This window comes from Schistocerca cancellata, chromosome 2 (genome assembly GCF_023864275.1).
Source record: "Schistocerca cancellata isolate TAMUIC-IGC-003103 chromosome 2, iqSchCanc2.1, whole genome shotgun sequence".
Classification (NCBI taxonomy): domain Eukaryota; kingdom Metazoa; phylum Arthropoda; class Insecta; order Orthoptera; family Acrididae; genus Schistocerca; species Schistocerca cancellata.
In genome coordinates, this window is record NC_064627.1 from 280,792,271 (window position 1) to 280,808,357 (window position 16,087).

The following is a 16,087-nucleotide window of genomic DNA, read 5'->3' on the forward strand; positions in this document are numbered from 1 at the left end:
ATCATGGATATGTATCCTCTCCTGAGTCTTTAGCAAGTTCTGGTTGAATACTCATTTTGGTCTCTAACAATACTTGCACCTTCCTTTTGGTGTGGCTAAAGCCCCTGCTATTTTCCAAAGATTTTTAGAGCAACTGACTATGCCTGTCCTGGGTTGCATTAATTATCTGGATAATATTTTTGGCATGGGCTCCTCTACAGCCAATCACTTGAAAACTTTGGGCACTTTGTTTTCTGAAACTTCCTGGCAGATTAAAACTGCGTGCCAGACCGAGACTCGAACTCAGGACCTTTGCCTTTCGCGGGCAAGCGCTCTACCGACTGAGCTACCCATGCACGACTCATGCCCCATCCTCACAGCTTTAATTCCACCAGTACCTCATCTCCTACCTTGGTAGAGCGCTTGCCCATGAAAGGCAAAGGTCCTGAGTTCAAGTCTCGGTCCAGCACACAGTTTTAATCTGCCAGGAAGTTTCATATCAGCACACACTCTGCTGTAGAGTGAAAATTTCATTCTACTTTGTTTTCTGTCTTACAGTCTGCAGGCTTACAGTTTAACTTCGCAAAACCTCAGTTTTTTTAACCTACTATGGTTTACTTGGAGTTTGAGGTCTTGCAGAATGGGGTTCAGCCTCTACCAGACCACATCTCTGCCATTACATCTCTGCCTTGCCCCTTGCCCATGAAGGGGCTTCAGGCCTCCATAAGGAAGATAGCTTACTACTGTAAATTCCTACTGAGGGTGGCCACATTGGTCCACCTGTTACTTGCCATATTGTGCAAGAATGTACCGTTTTGGTGGAGCCCAGATTGTGAACATGCTTTTCAAGTGCTAAAATCCATACTACTCTTGCTCCCTTTTTTAGCTAAGTAGTTTTGATGACTGGCACCACACAATAAGGTCTTGGGGTGGTCCTTGTGCACTGATGTGCCAAAGGCTCTGAACAATCTGTTGTTTTCACTTTAAATCTCTCACTCCAGCCCAGTGGTGTTACTCTCAGGTGGAAAAAGAGGCTCTTACCAGGCAGCACACCGCCTCCAGTGCTGGGCACTGTTCTTGTCTTGCTACAAGTATGAAATCCATTTTTGATATACATCTAAACATGCCAATGTGGGACCTTGTCCCGCCTTCATGTGGGTCCTGATCTTGACTTTGTTCATGAAGAATTGCTTTGCTTCCATCAAGGTACTGAAATGCAGGCCACGGTGAAGAGTTTCCCATTTGCGATCTTGCACATAGTAGCTGTCATTGCCACCAACCTTGTTCTCTACCAGGTGTATCGGTTTGTTCAACAAGGCTGGTCAGATAAACCCCAGATCAGGCTTTGGACTCCGTGCACAATTATTTTTCCTTATGGTATCACCTCTCTGTTTCCGACAGTGTTTCTCTGTTGTCTTCAGAAGACCTGTCTCCCAGAGCAGCCTCTCCACCAGGGCCATTTCAGAATTTCACACACTAAACTGTTACCTGGGAGACTTGTTTTTTGGCCAGAGATTGATGATGAAATAGTCCATTTTGTTGCAGTTTGTGAGCAGTGTGTCTGACGACAGGCAGCTCCCAGAACACTTCTGGCCCCCTGGTCCACTCCATGCCAGCCATTTCTTGGTTGCGGATTCATTTTCCTGGTTTCCTCACATTCTAAAGTGTGCATTTACACTGGTTGAGCTCGCAGTTTCTACTGGTGACTCGCATCCATGTACACACGGAGCACTGCTGACTCCCTCTCACTATGTTCTTTTAGTTTGTACTGCTCACATCAGTTGTTCTGTGTATCACTTATGTTGCACCTGCTGTATGATTCTTTCATCTTGTTATGCCTGGAGTCCTGAGAGGCTTATTTCCTTATTGTTCAGAGGTTTATGAATAAAGCCACATTTGTGTTATTTGTTTCGGTTTTATGTATTACTTGGTCACTGCAGGGAAAGTATACTGAAACCATTAACACATGCTGAATGCTGCAAGTAAAGTAAAGCCAGTATTTAAAAAAGGAAACAGAGGTGAATTACAGAACTATAGGCCAATATCATTCATCTCAATTTTGCTAAAATATGTGAAATGATAATACAGAATAGAACTGTAAGTTTATTAAAAAATTTAAAATAATAAATTTATTGCAACATGGTTTCAGAGAAGGAAAATCACTTGACAGGCAACAGAACTCTTGCAGGATCTTCAAGGACCCATCCAAAGTATTTGACTACATAAATCATTCCAGGATAATGGAAGAACTCTATCAATGTGGAATTTCAAGGACATGCTATGACATAGTCAAATTGTACATTATGAATTGGAAACAGTGCACAGAAATCAGACATACTAGTGGGGGAAACACAATTAATCACAGACCTTAATTAAAAACTGTCAGAAATGGTCTACCACAAGGCAGTATGCTTGGGCCAGTACTCTTTATTCTCCGTGTAGGTGATTTCCCAGAATACATAAAAAAGAAACTTACTTAGTACAAGGCACCCTTTTTATAAATCAATCTAAAACACTTTATCTCATGCTCCAAATCAAAGTGAAATGTATAATATAAATATTAAATAAAATAGTGAGGCAGTTAGAAAAGTAGGTAGCACAAAATTTTTGGGAACTATAATAGATAAGCATCTGACATGAGGTGGGGGGGGGGGGGAGGAGGAGCATATAGATATGCTGTGATAAAACATAAAGACTCAGATTTTCCTCATGCACAAAAGAGCAAAAACTGTGCATGATAAAGTACTCAGGACAATATACTATGGATCTGGTTACCACATCTGTCCTAATTATTTCGCATATGGTGAAGTGCACAATATTGTTACTTAAAAAGAATATTTAAAATTCAGAAAAGAGCAGTAAGATTTATAGCCATAATACCACCCAGACAAATTTGTAGATAAGCTTTTGCACTCCATATAATTATGGCAGTGTATTCACTGTACGTATATCAGAATATAATGGCAGTGAGAATAAGACAAACACCTCCTAAATAAAGATGTACATGACCATTTGATACAAGGAAAGGAAAATAATTACACAAGACAGCAAAATCCAAAACTGACAATGAGATTTTTTAACAAGTTACGAAAGCAATTGAGGAAGTAAAGGAATTAAATTTATTTAAAAATTGTTTAAAAGTGAGTCTTCAGAGATATGTATATACAGTATGAGTGAATATTAAATATCAAATTGAATAATAGCTGTTATATTGTAACAGAAGATATGCAATAATATCATATATGCCTATAAAATGTAATCTTGTTTTTCCCTACATTTTATGCATGTATAAAATTGTATAATGCACCCAATACTCTCAGCTGAAAATCACCAACTAGAGTCAACAGGCAAAGAAAAAAAAAAAAAAAATAAATGTTTCTTTCTTTAGCATGAATTTGTATGTAACTGTGTCCTTGCATGCATGTATTATTTTTCTTGCAATAGCTCAATATTTATTCAAGTTTTTCCTATATACTTTATCTGTGTGCTTTATCCTATTGGTCTCATGTGTTTGTAATTCGTTCATTGAGCCTCCAGCTCCATCTTTCCTGGTTTCCATTCATAATCTTTCATAGCAATGAATAGTCTGTGCTTAAACTGCTTGTCTGAGTGAAATTAATCTTGAATTTTCCGTGTTTCTGAAACTTGCTTTGTTCAGAGGTGAACCACGTGTCACTGTGAACAAGTTGAGTGCTCAGCTTTTCCTGTTTATTACTTCACCTACACCACTGAATTTCTCTCAATCTTTTTTGAACATATGTTGGTTATTTAGTCAATTTTCAACTCTTTATGATAAGTAGCATGCTTGCTACCTTTGATAAATTACTGAACCACATGGACTTTGTCTTTTGTTTTTACATTTGAATATTTTTGGATCATTTAGTACATCCAATATTACCACTGGCTTTATTTATTGTCAACATCATGTTAGTCGATACAGATTTCTTTGCTATAACTGTATGTGTATCTTAAATTTTTTCTATGTGAATCCATTTGTAAGTGTGCTAACCCATCATTTCCCTTCCTTGAATTTCATGTGTGATTCGACCAATAGAAGCCTTTTTGCCATCTATCAGGTTTCAATTAAATGTTATTTTATGAGTAAATCAGGCACTAGCAAATGTTAATGTTAGGATGTTATTTCTGTATTTTGATGCCAGTTTTCATTGAAACATATGTTTCAATCTAAAATTTTACATCTTGTCTCACCATGTAGTTTTACAAGTTTTCTCGCCTGCCATCCCAGGCACTACTAAAGTGTAAGTCATGATTCAGCAAATGTCTTATGTTTTTTGCTGAAGATTTAAGTGATCTATTTTAAGTGTTGCTGAAGGAAGCAATAGTTTCACTGACAATAATGAACATCTTAAAGACATAAGTAAACTAAGACTATACTTCCCCCAAAAGAAGTAGTAATATGCTGTCAGATGTGCATTGTTATAATGAGGCCTAGCTTCTTATTTACTTTTCAATGAGATAGTTGGGTCGCTGCACTGATAATTTCTTTCAGTTATTTAATTTATGCCAGCTGATACTAAATTCATATAACATAGTCTGCTGTAAATTGGCTTCACCATTCTGCAGATAGTAATATTTCATTTAGTTTTTGTCACAGCAAGCCACAGACATCACACTCCTCCACACACCAACTATAAACTAACCACTTTTAATAGTTGACATGTAAAGTTACACAAATGTTTTTTTCAAAGAATTAGATCTAAACACATGTTTGCCTCAAATATACATAAACACATGTAAAGTAAATTAGATATAATTTTTATAATTATCCATGTTGATAGATTATCACAAGCCATAATGTGTGGTTAGTATACTTTACAGAAGCAACAGGGGCTGCTTCTGACTGTTAATGTGTAACTTGACTTGTCCCACATCCCTAAAGATTCCCATTCATGATGTGATCTATGGAGCACAGTGTGTGAGTGACTGTTAGACTGAGTAGTGACTTGTTTTATAACAGTTGACCTCTGTATTTTGTTTTTGATCATGTCTTTCTCAATCTTCTGATTTATGGTTCTCATTAATTTTATTTCTAAAGCTTTTCTTAATGGATTCAAATATTTGGTCCATAACTATAATAAATACTAGTGATGACAAGACACTTCCTTGTTGAATTCCTTTCTCTATTTTAGAGCACCTAGATCTTTCATCTGATATGTGAACAAAGCTTTAACACTGTTAGTGTAATATTTTATGGCATTAAAGTCCATAAATTTCATCAAAATAGTGGATCCTTAGTGAAATGAAATGACTCAAAATATTTATTACCCTGTAGGTATGTATATCTATGGTAAACTGATTCTCTTGATGATGCTAACAACTGCAATTGCTGAGATTCGGCTAACTCATCTGTTTACAATGAAACTACATTTTGACATTTACAGTAAATATATGCCACTTAGCACTGCTTGTATATACTCTACCACTATATCCTGCACTACTTCAACATTATTTCCTTCCTTGCCAATTCCTTCTTTGCCTTGTTTGTTAGGACAGTTTCATGAAATACTAATTTGCAATTAATGTCATTCTGTTTGCCACAAACTTACTAACAATAATTTGTAGGATAAACTGTATATGTTTTTGATGGTTTGTCTGTGGATGTGTGATTTTCACAAGAGATAATATATCTGCAATATTTCTAAAATGTGTGTATACTTACAATATTGCCCTCAATGAGGCCACTGCAGACCTCCTCAGTCTGTATGTTGAGTGTGACGCAAGCATCCAGGACTAAAGCTTGTAATTCATCTTTAGATTTCCCATTCTTGTAATACGCCAGTACTGCATTCAAAACTACATCACAGAGGACACAAGTGGTCAACTGGTCCTGTAAATCAGAGAATAGCAAGAATAACAAGCAGTGTTTTATTTACTACAGCAATTACTGAGCTTGCCTCTACTATTACACTTCTATCTGTGGAAAACAACAACATACATTAATTTTTTGAAATTTATTACTGGGTATCTTCTGCAACTCGAATATTTTCAAGTGTATGTGAGAGCTCATACTGTAAATGCACTTTTCTGTTTTTTTATATTGAGTAAAATTATGTCCACTGTATTTATGTTTTGTGGTAATTCATAATGTTGCAAGTGCTCTCAGCCAAGCCATATGATTTCAGCTCACACCATATTGAAAACTGTGCCACTATTTAGTATTTGTGGCATCCTGGGTGAATGGTAACTCACAGTGCCATTATGGTATGTCACCTTAGATGCATGTGTGATTGTGGCTTAACTGCATAACAAAACAACAGCACCCCAAATGAAATGAACAAATATTTCACAGGCCTATTTAATAAATGCAATTCTGATTAATAATAGTTTGAATAGTAACAAGAAACAGAATTTAATTAACTGCACTTTTTTTTATAATTTTACGTAATTTTGTTTGGCGGTGTGCTATTTTTTAATTTAAATTGCTATGTAAATCTCTACTGTTATGGCACAAGTTTGTATATGTAAAAGCAAACTATCTTTTATATTCTATTGCTTGACTCTCTACTTGCTGTGCTTCTAAACACTGAATATTGCACTTGTAGGATATAATGGAGCATTAATCATGATATAGATTCAGTGTTGATGCAGACGGATGATGTTAAGGTAGACATCAGTGGTAAAATGTTAGCAGTTTCTAGGATTGGGAATTTAGTCTGTTAGTGAAAGTAAGAATTATGAGTACAGAATTGCCACCAAAACTAGATATGCCCAGGCAAGAGAGAGGTTGGCCAAACCCATACTCATTTTCCATGGTCATGCAGTTGATGGAAAATGGTAAGCAACTGAAGGTAGATCTTCCGGCAAAATTTGAGAAAAGTAACAAGCAAAGAAAGGGAGACTGTAGTTGCTTAGAGGAAAATAATAAGCAAGTAAGTGAAGATCTTACTCCAGAACACGGTGAAAACAGAAGGAAAACATAACAGAAAGCTTTACCGCAAAACCTGACCAAAACAATGAGTTGGTGGCAGCAACTGACTAGCATCTGAGCAGAGAATGTAAACAAAGAACAGATGTGATCAGTGCCCAGCTAGGGGAGCAAATTGAAAGGTGGACACAACAATGTAAAGAGATAAAATCTGACATTAGTGACATAGAAGAAGTGTTGTTGTTGTGGTCTTCAGGCCTGAGACTGGTTTGATGCAGCTCTACATGCTACCCTATCCTGTGCAAGCTTCTTCATCTCCCAGTACTTACTGCAACTTGCATCCTTCTGAATCTGCTTAGTGTATTCATCTCTTGGTCTCCCTCTATGATTTTTACCCTCCACACTGCCCTCCAACGCTAAATTTGTGATCCCTTGATGCCTCAGAACATGTCCTACCAACCAGTCCCTTCTTCTAGTCAAGTTGTGCCAGTAACTCCTCTTCTCCCCTGTTCTGTTCAATACCTCCTCATTAGTTATGTGATCTACCCATCTAATCTTCAGTATTCTTCTGTAGCACCACATTTTGAAAGCTTCTATTCTCTTCTTGTCCAAACTATTTATCGTCCATGTTTCACTTCCATACATGGCTACACTCCATACAAATACTTTCAGAAATGACTTCCTAACACTCAAATCTATACTCGATGTTAACAAACTTCTCTTCTTCAGAAACACTTTCCTTGCCATTGCCAGTCTACATTTTATATCTTCTCTACTTCAACCATCATCAGTTATTTTGCTCCCCAAATAGCAAAACTCATTTATTATTTTAAGTGTCTCATTTCCTAATCTAATTCCATCAGCATCACCCAATTTAATTCGACTACATTCCATTATCCTCAATTTGCTTTTGTTGATGTTCATCTTATATCCTCCTTTCAAGACACTCTCCATTCCGTTCAACTGCTCTTCCAAGTCCTTTGCTGTCTCTGACAGAATTACAATATCATCGGTGAATCTCAAAGTTTTTATTTCTTCTCCATGGGTTTTAATACCTACTCCGAATTTTCCTTTAGTTTCCTTTACTGCTTGCTGAATATACAGATTGAGTAACATTGGGGAGAGTCTACAACCCTGTCTCACTCCCTTCCCAACCACAGCTTCCCTTTCATACCCCTCAACTCTTATAACTGCCATCTGGTTTCTGTACAAATTGTAAATAGCCTTTCGCTCCCTGTATTTTATCCTTGTCACCTTTAGAATTTGAAAGAGAGTATTCCAGTCAACATCGTCAAAAGCTTTCTCTATGTCTACAAATGCTAGAAATGTAGGTTTGCCTTTCCTTAATCTTTCTTCTAAGATAAGTCGTAAGGTTGGTATTGCTTCACGTGTTCCAATATTTCTATGGAATCCAAACTGATCTTCTCCGAGGTTGGCTTCTACCAGTTTTTCCATTCATCTGTAAAGAAGTCGTGCTAGTATTTTGCAGCTGTGACTTATTAAACTGATAGTTTGGTAATTTTCACATCTGTCAACACCTCCTTTCTTTGGGATTGGAATTATTATATTCTTCTTGAAGTCTGAGGGTATTTCGCCTGTCTCATACATCTTGCTCACCATATGGTAGAGTTTTGCCAGGACTGGCTCTCCCAAGGCCATCAGTAGTTCTAATGTAATGTTGTCTACTCCTGGCAGCCTTGTTTCGACTCAGGCCTTTCAGTGCTCTGTCAAACTCTTCACGCAGTATCGTATCTCCCCTTTCATCTTCATCTACATCCTCTTCCATTTCCATAATATTGTCCTCAAGTACATCCTCCTTGTATAGACCCTCTATATACCCCTTCTACCTTTCTGCTTTCCCTTCTTTGCTTAGAACTGGGTTTCCATCTGAGCTCTTGATATTCATACAAGTGGTTCTCTTCTGTTTCAAATAAGAACTGATTTTATCAGATAAACCTGTTTTATGCTTTCAACAATATTATAAAAGGATAGCCTGCTACTCACCACATAGAGGAGGCTCTGTGTTGCAGACAGCTACAACCAAAAGCTTTTGGCCAAAAGGCCTTTTTCACATCCAGACAAGCACAACTCATGTGTTCATGGCCATTTTCTCTGGCCTGTGAAGAGGCTGCAGGGTGCAACTTGGTCTGACGTGAGCAGCAGTCTGAGGTTGGTGGTGGGGTTGAGGTGGCGGCCTGGGGTGGAGATGGGAAGGGATTGCAGGGAAGGGATGGGGGAAGGTGATGTGCTGCCTGTGAGAGCATGCAGGGACGTGGTGGGGACTGGATAGTGCTGCTAGCAGCTGTGGCTGCTGTGTAAGAGCACATGAATAAGTGAACACCCATAATTTTGACACCTTGTGGATTTACTGGTTATTTTTCTGTGAATGATGTTAAATGTAATATAGATGCAGTAATCTGAAATACACTGCACTTAAATTTACTGTGCTGTTCCACATTGCTACCCCTCTAGACTCCATGAAACAGGGCATCATGGGCCCGAACACACTGTCAGTTGTGCACTTTTTAAGGAGCTTCTGCTCATGCATGACTGGCATGATGTAATTGCCTTATGGGTCAAATACATGCAGATCAGATAAGCAATGTGCATGAGTTGTGGCGTGCACAGCTAGGTGTTACCACTCAACTACAAGTCTACACAGTGCCGCTACATCGTAGCACACTCCGTTCATTTGGCAGCTGGGGTAAATCCCGTTAGATGGTAGCACACTCATCAGATATGCCAATTCACTTGACATATAGTAAAATTAAATTGGACGTCAAAATATGTTATAGTTATACTGACAGAAAAATCTATTTTGTGGGCTTCTGAATGAGTTATAGTATATTAAGTTTGGGATTTTATCAGACAGTAATCCTTTTTTATTCCTAACAGGAGAGTGCACCAGTATAGTTGTTTTCATTTACCTGTAGTCAGGTGACTGTGTTGGTAGGCGTTAAGGTATTACCATCTGAGTTTAATCATTTCCATAAACAACAGTTTGTGTTGTAGTTGACCAGGTACTGTGTGGTCTACAGTATGGACAGAAAACAGTGAATCGGCTTTCGTGTGTAGTTTCAAGATGAGCTCTGCTGAATCGGTTTTAGGAGATAACAGAAAACTAAATTACCAGGAAAACTTAGCTTCAAACTAACTAGGGAGCCCTCCGACAAGATATGTTGATTGAGAATGTTACCGAATCAAATAAGTGTGACTACAAGTGAATATTCAAAAAAGAAGTGTACAATAAGCATAAGTGGTCCTGTGGGTGCAACATAAGACAGGCGCTGTATTGTTTCCCATATCAATTTTCAGTCTGGAAATTGATTCATGGACTAATACAGTCATAGGGATCTTGTACATTTGTCCAAACAAATAAAAAAAACACAAAAACTCCCACTTACACAAAAATGCAAACACGGGACTCTCAGTGCTTGGTAAAGTGAACATCAGTACTCAGCTTGACAGTGTATACAGAGAACAAGTCAGCAAACATAACAAGCAAGTGGACAGGAATAGACAAATCCTCTCCACTTTAATAGACTGCATAAAATTTTGTGGGTTGTTTGAGTTAGCTTTACCTGGTCACAATGAGTGGGAAGATTCAGAAAACCCAGGAGTATTTCATGGGCTTGTAAATTTACTAAGTGCTATTGACAGCTCAGTGGAGGAACACTTAGAAATTGCAACTGTGTTTAAAGGTACATCTAAAACTATTCAAAATGAACTTCTCGATTGTATGCTCTTTACCATGCAATAATTGATGACTGTGTATAGAAATGAACTTCATGGCTCTGTTGTGGAGAGATTATGGGGCTTCATTAGCCCTTATACACAGGATTCTGGGACGTTATTTAAGGCACTTAATTCTCAATCCCAAAAACATGCAAAAGGAAAGAAGGAAAAAGTGATCACACAATACTATGATGGCCTTACTGTTATGAGTGGAGGCATTAACAGTGTTCAGGCAAGGATTAAGCACATGTATCATAGGGCTTATTATGTCCACTGCTATGCTCATCAATTCTATAAACAATCTATAAACAAATCTGTTAGAATATTTTCTCTAATTTCTCCAGCTTTCCAGTTTTTTTCTTCTGGTCATCACACAGAACAAGTGTGCTAGACAGAGTTATGCAGACTAGACTACCATGGTTAGCAGCTATAAGATAGGTGTTTAACTGTCATACAATCAACCCGCAGATAAAGAGGACAAGGAAAGTCTCATGAAGTGTTTAAAAGAAATGATCCTCACTGATCATGCAGATGAAAAAAACAGATGAGAAATTTATGGTCTCCTCTCCAGTATGAATGACCTTGAGTTCTTATTTTGGCTAGAAATTTTCCATAGGATCATGCCAAATGCAGACTTACTATCCAGACGCTACAACATTGGCATCTTGAAGCAAAAATCGTTAGACAATATTTATTGGTGTTTGAAGATACAGTTACAGAAATAAGAAATACTGCCATTTCATTGTCTCGTGAAGAGCAAATTCAAAAGAAAAGAAAATAAGACAATAAAGTAGCAGGTGCAAAGAAAGTTTGTGATGCCATAATAAGCCATATGAATGAAAGATTTTCATTCACGAATCACCTTGTGGCATCAAAATTGTTAGATGTGAGTTCATTTTCTCTACTTTCAACAGGTTTTCCTGAGAGAGAACTTGGCATTACTGTTGAAAAGTACCAATGGTTATTGAAGTTGCAACTGAGAACAGAGATACAGGAACTCTACAGCAGAAAAGACTTTCAATGTGCAAGTGTTTCCGTTGCAATGCTGCAGCTTCTACTAGACAACAAGTCAACTTGGATCTAGACACATTTCCACAGTTATGTGAACTAATGAGGTTAATTACAAGAAGTACTCTTACAATAGTTGAACCTGAGCATTATTTCTCAACAATGAAAGGATAAAAACCTTTGTTCAAAACATAATGACAGAGAACAGATTTTCGGCATCAGCAATGCTTGCAATTGGAAAAATATCCAGAACCTAAACAGACTGAAACATAGTCATGAACCTTTCCTCCAAAAGCCTCAGTACCACAGAAATACAGCCCTTTCCAAAGGCCTTATCTTCTGCCCTGCTCCCAAATTCAATCACCCTGGACTTGTCGATGACTCAGTCCTTGGAGTGGAAATACTTTTTCACCTCCAACCCTACCAATCAGACTCAACCCAAATCTAATATTAAACAGTGTGTGACTCAGTTTGCTCCTACATCCAACTGTGATTGATCCTCACTGCTCCCAAATCATCCCCTATTAATTTTCCAGGATTTCCTAACATCAGACCTTGCCTCACCATCATTCTCCAAATCACTCAACATAGAAACAACCTTACATTCACAGAACGAACTGGAGTCTACCATCTAAAAACTAATCCTGACCTTATAATCCCATTTCCATACAAGAGCTCTGCCGCTGCAGTTTTGAAATGCAGGGAATGCCTGGTGGAAGAACTCCACCAGCTGGAAGATTCATCCACCTACAAATCCTGAAACATTGATCTCATCCCAGAAATACAACAGGTTCTTAGGCCCTTTCAAGAACCTCGCCCCTGAATCTATCTCTCTCCTGATCCCTACCATTCCCCATACCTCTACCTTGTAGATGCTTCCTGAAGTCCATAAACCCAACCACCGAGGATGCCCCATTGTGGGCAGTTACTGTATGCCCGCTGAGAGAATCTCTGCTTTTGAAGATCTACACCTTCAGCCTGTTACACATAACCAACCATCATCTATAACAGACACCAACCATTTCCTACACTGACACTCTGCAGTTCCTGTTCCTTTATCATCCGGCAGCCAGCTCAGCATTGTCGATGCCACATCCCTCAATACCCATACCTTGCTACTGTTGAACACTACCTTTGCCAATGCCCGAATGATTCCAAATCTACAAAATCCTTCAGGGTCACCACGGTCAGCTGTATCTGCACCCAGAATTATTTCTCCTAGAAACAAGTCCATGGTACAACAATGGACACCACATGGCATTAACATACACCAATCCATTTTTGAGCCATCTTGAGGAATCCTTCCTAATCACCCAGAATTCCAAGCCCCTCACCTGTGCTGCACAGGGTAGCTGCACGGTCTAAGGCACCTTGCCATGGTTCATGTGGTTCCCCCTGTCAGAGGTTCGAGTCCTCCCTCAGGCATGGGTGTGTGTGTTGCCTTTAATGTAAGTTAGTTTAAGTTAAATTAAGTAGTGTCTAAGCCTAGGGACTGATGACTTCAGCAGTTTGGTCCCATAGGATCATAACACAAATTTCCAATTTTTTCCCCTCACCTGGTACAGATTCCGTGATCTGGACCAAGGGTGAGGACATACTAACCACATTCCTCCAGAACTTCCTTGGAACTCCTTCCCACAAACTGTCATCTGGCACCTTTACAACACAATGTATGCATGTCTGCATGCTTGCATTCAACTTTCTGGTGGCTACTCTGATCACTAGTGTACTAGCATTTCACAACTGCAGTGTTTTATCTTGTGCTTGGATAACCTGTAACCTTGCAATGTTAATCATTTAAATATGTTACATAAACAAATGTAGTCCCAAAATTTCATTACTCTACATTAAATTATTTTTTGGTGTCACATTTGTTTTCCGTCAGTGTGAATGTCCATCCTTAGTCCACCTTTGCTCCCAACCCTTTGCCTCGTGGCTCATGTCCCTGCAATATACTTACAAGGGGAGGCCACGGCATTGGGATCACAGATTTACTTCAATATTTGCACCCTTTAGTAGACCATTAAAACAACATAAAATGTAAATAGTAAGGTGTATTACTCTGGCAATTCCGAGAAAATCACAAGAGAAGTTTTATGGGCCTATTGTGTAACTGATTATCAGGGCATAGATTCTGAGAGCTACAGTTCATGGTAGTCAAGTGGTTAGCGTTCGAGCTTTGTAAGACAAATGTGTATGAAGTGATGGTTTGACTCTCATTCAAACTTAACATGTAATCTATAATTTTCATCACTGGTCATATTATTTAATTTACATGACATTTGAGAGGTAATAAAATGAAAAAAACACATGTATTTCCAGGAAGTATTTGCACAAAGTTTCAATTTATGTTTTCCATGTCTGCAGCATGTGATGTTGGGAGCACATCCAATAAGTAATTGTGCATTACTCTTGTGGTCTGGTTCATCAAGACTTACTGTATTACTGATTGTGAATAATGTCATTCACTTCATTGTTTATTGAGGTTTGACTTGGGCTTCCCAAGCCTGACCCTCATCCTTGAAAATTTAATTGCAAACGGTAAATAGTCAAATAATATATGAAATCCACCACAACTTCATGAAAATGAAGATGGTTTTTTTTCATTATATTACCCCTTGAATGTCATATAAATTAAATAATGTGACCATTAAGGAAAAAATATAGATTAAAAAATAAGTGTTTGTGGAATTCAAATCCTCACCTCATCCACAACCTTCTTCCACTGTGTGTGCACTAATTGCTTGACGACAGTGACTTCTTATCACTGGCATGTTTGTACAGATACATCAGTTACATAACAGACATGTAAAACTACTCTTGCAATTTTCTCTGAACTGCCAGAATAGTGCACCTTACTACCTGCAGATTATGTTGTTTTAATGGCTTACTAAAGATTTACAAAATTCAAAGTAAATCCCTGATCCCAAATCCCAATGTTGTGGCCTACCCTTGTTAGATGCAAAACCTGTTCCACACATATTCCTACCATCAACTACTGCTGTCCTTTCAGAGGTATCTCCTCCCCCATCTAGAGAGGGCTAGCTTTAAAAGCAGTAATGTAAGCTACAAACAAAGCTGGAACCACTGTGCTGCTTTCTACATCTGCACATCAACTAAAAAGCTGTCTGTCCTCATAAATGACCACTCCCAAGCTGTGGTAAGAGACTGATGAACTACTGAACATGCTGCTGAACACAATGTGCTTGACTTCAATGACTGATTCACTGCCTGCACCACAAGCACCCTCCCTACTAACAACAGCTAACATGAAATGTGCAGATGGGAAGTCTCCCTATAACATAGCTTCCCTTCCATGACCCTTCTGGTCTCAACCTTTGCTAGTTCCAGTGACCATGACCCTGCATGGTCTCAAAGGCAGCGCAACACTTACAGCTGCCCTTACCCTGCTATCCCCCTCTCCCCCCCGTTCCCCCTCCATCTGCCATGCTTCCTCCTTACCCCTCACCACTCATCTCAGATCTAGGATTGCTGCTCACATCAGGCCCAGTTGCAGCCCGAATTCTGTCCACAATGGTCAGAGGAAGGCCGTGCATGTATGAACTGTGCCTGTGGTAATGTGTATGACTTTTCTATTTCTGAAGAAGGCCTTTTGGCCAAAAGCTTAGATGTTAAGTAGTCTTTGGATTGTGCCTATCTGCAAGTCAATGCCTTCTCTTTGTGGTGAGCAGCATTCTATCCTTTTTGTAATATTGTTTTTATTCCATTCTGGACATTCCATTGTTTGTTTTCTTCTAGATATGAAACTCACAACTGCTAGTTATCATTAAGTTCAATCTCATTATTTGTCAATCCATGTGTTACTTCAGTGTATGGCTGCAAATGGATGTAGCACTGGTGCAAGTTTTGTGTCACCTCTGTATCAGTTGTTTCATATGTTAACATTGGTGTGACTTGAAACAGTGACACATCCATGCCACATATCTGTGCCTCACCACTTCTGTGTGCACTTGACCTTAAGCTGTAGATACTTTGGCAATTTACAAGGCATGTAAAGTGTGTCAGTATTGATGCTGTATCAATAATCAGTGTTGGTGGGAAGGATCCATATGGCACAGACTGTGAAGAAGTCATTGAGATGAGGGATATCATGTTTGGCAGTGTGATCAGCAACAGAGTGGTCCACTTGTTTTTTGGCCACAGTTTGTCGGTGGCCGTTCATGCAGACAGACAGCTTGTTGGTTGTCATGCCTACATAGAATGCAGCACAGAGGTTGCAGCTTAGTTTGTAAATCACATGACTGGTTTCACAGGTAGCCCTGCCTTTGATGGGATACATGATGTTAGTGACCGGACTGGAGTAGGTGTTGGTAAGAGGATGTATGGGGCAGGTTTTGCACCTAGGTCTATTACAGGGGTATGAGCCATTAGGTAAGGGATTGGGAGCAGGGGTTGTGTAAGGATGGATGAGTATATTGTGTAGGTTCGGTGGACAGCGGAATACCACATAGGAGGGGT

The 16,087-nt window shown here is 38.9% G+C and overlaps 1 protein-coding gene across 3 annotated transcripts in view; it reads right to left on the reverse strand.

Annotated features, from left to right (window-relative positions):
* Positions 1 to 16,087, reverse strand: part of LOC126161620 (sphingomyelin phosphodiesterase-like) — a 361,860-nt gene that overhangs the window by 83,520 nt on the left and 262,253 nt on the right. Inside the window, exon 3 of one of the 3 annotated variants that reach the window (XM_049917580.1) lies at positions 5,660 to 5,827. The exons of the other annotated variants lie outside the window; for them this stretch is intronic. Within the exon in view, the coding sequence (XP_049773537.1) occupies positions 5,660 to 5,827 (168 nt within the window). The remainder of the gene's footprint in view (positions 1 to 5,659; positions 5,828 to 16,087) is intronic. 3 annotated transcript variants of the gene reach the window in all.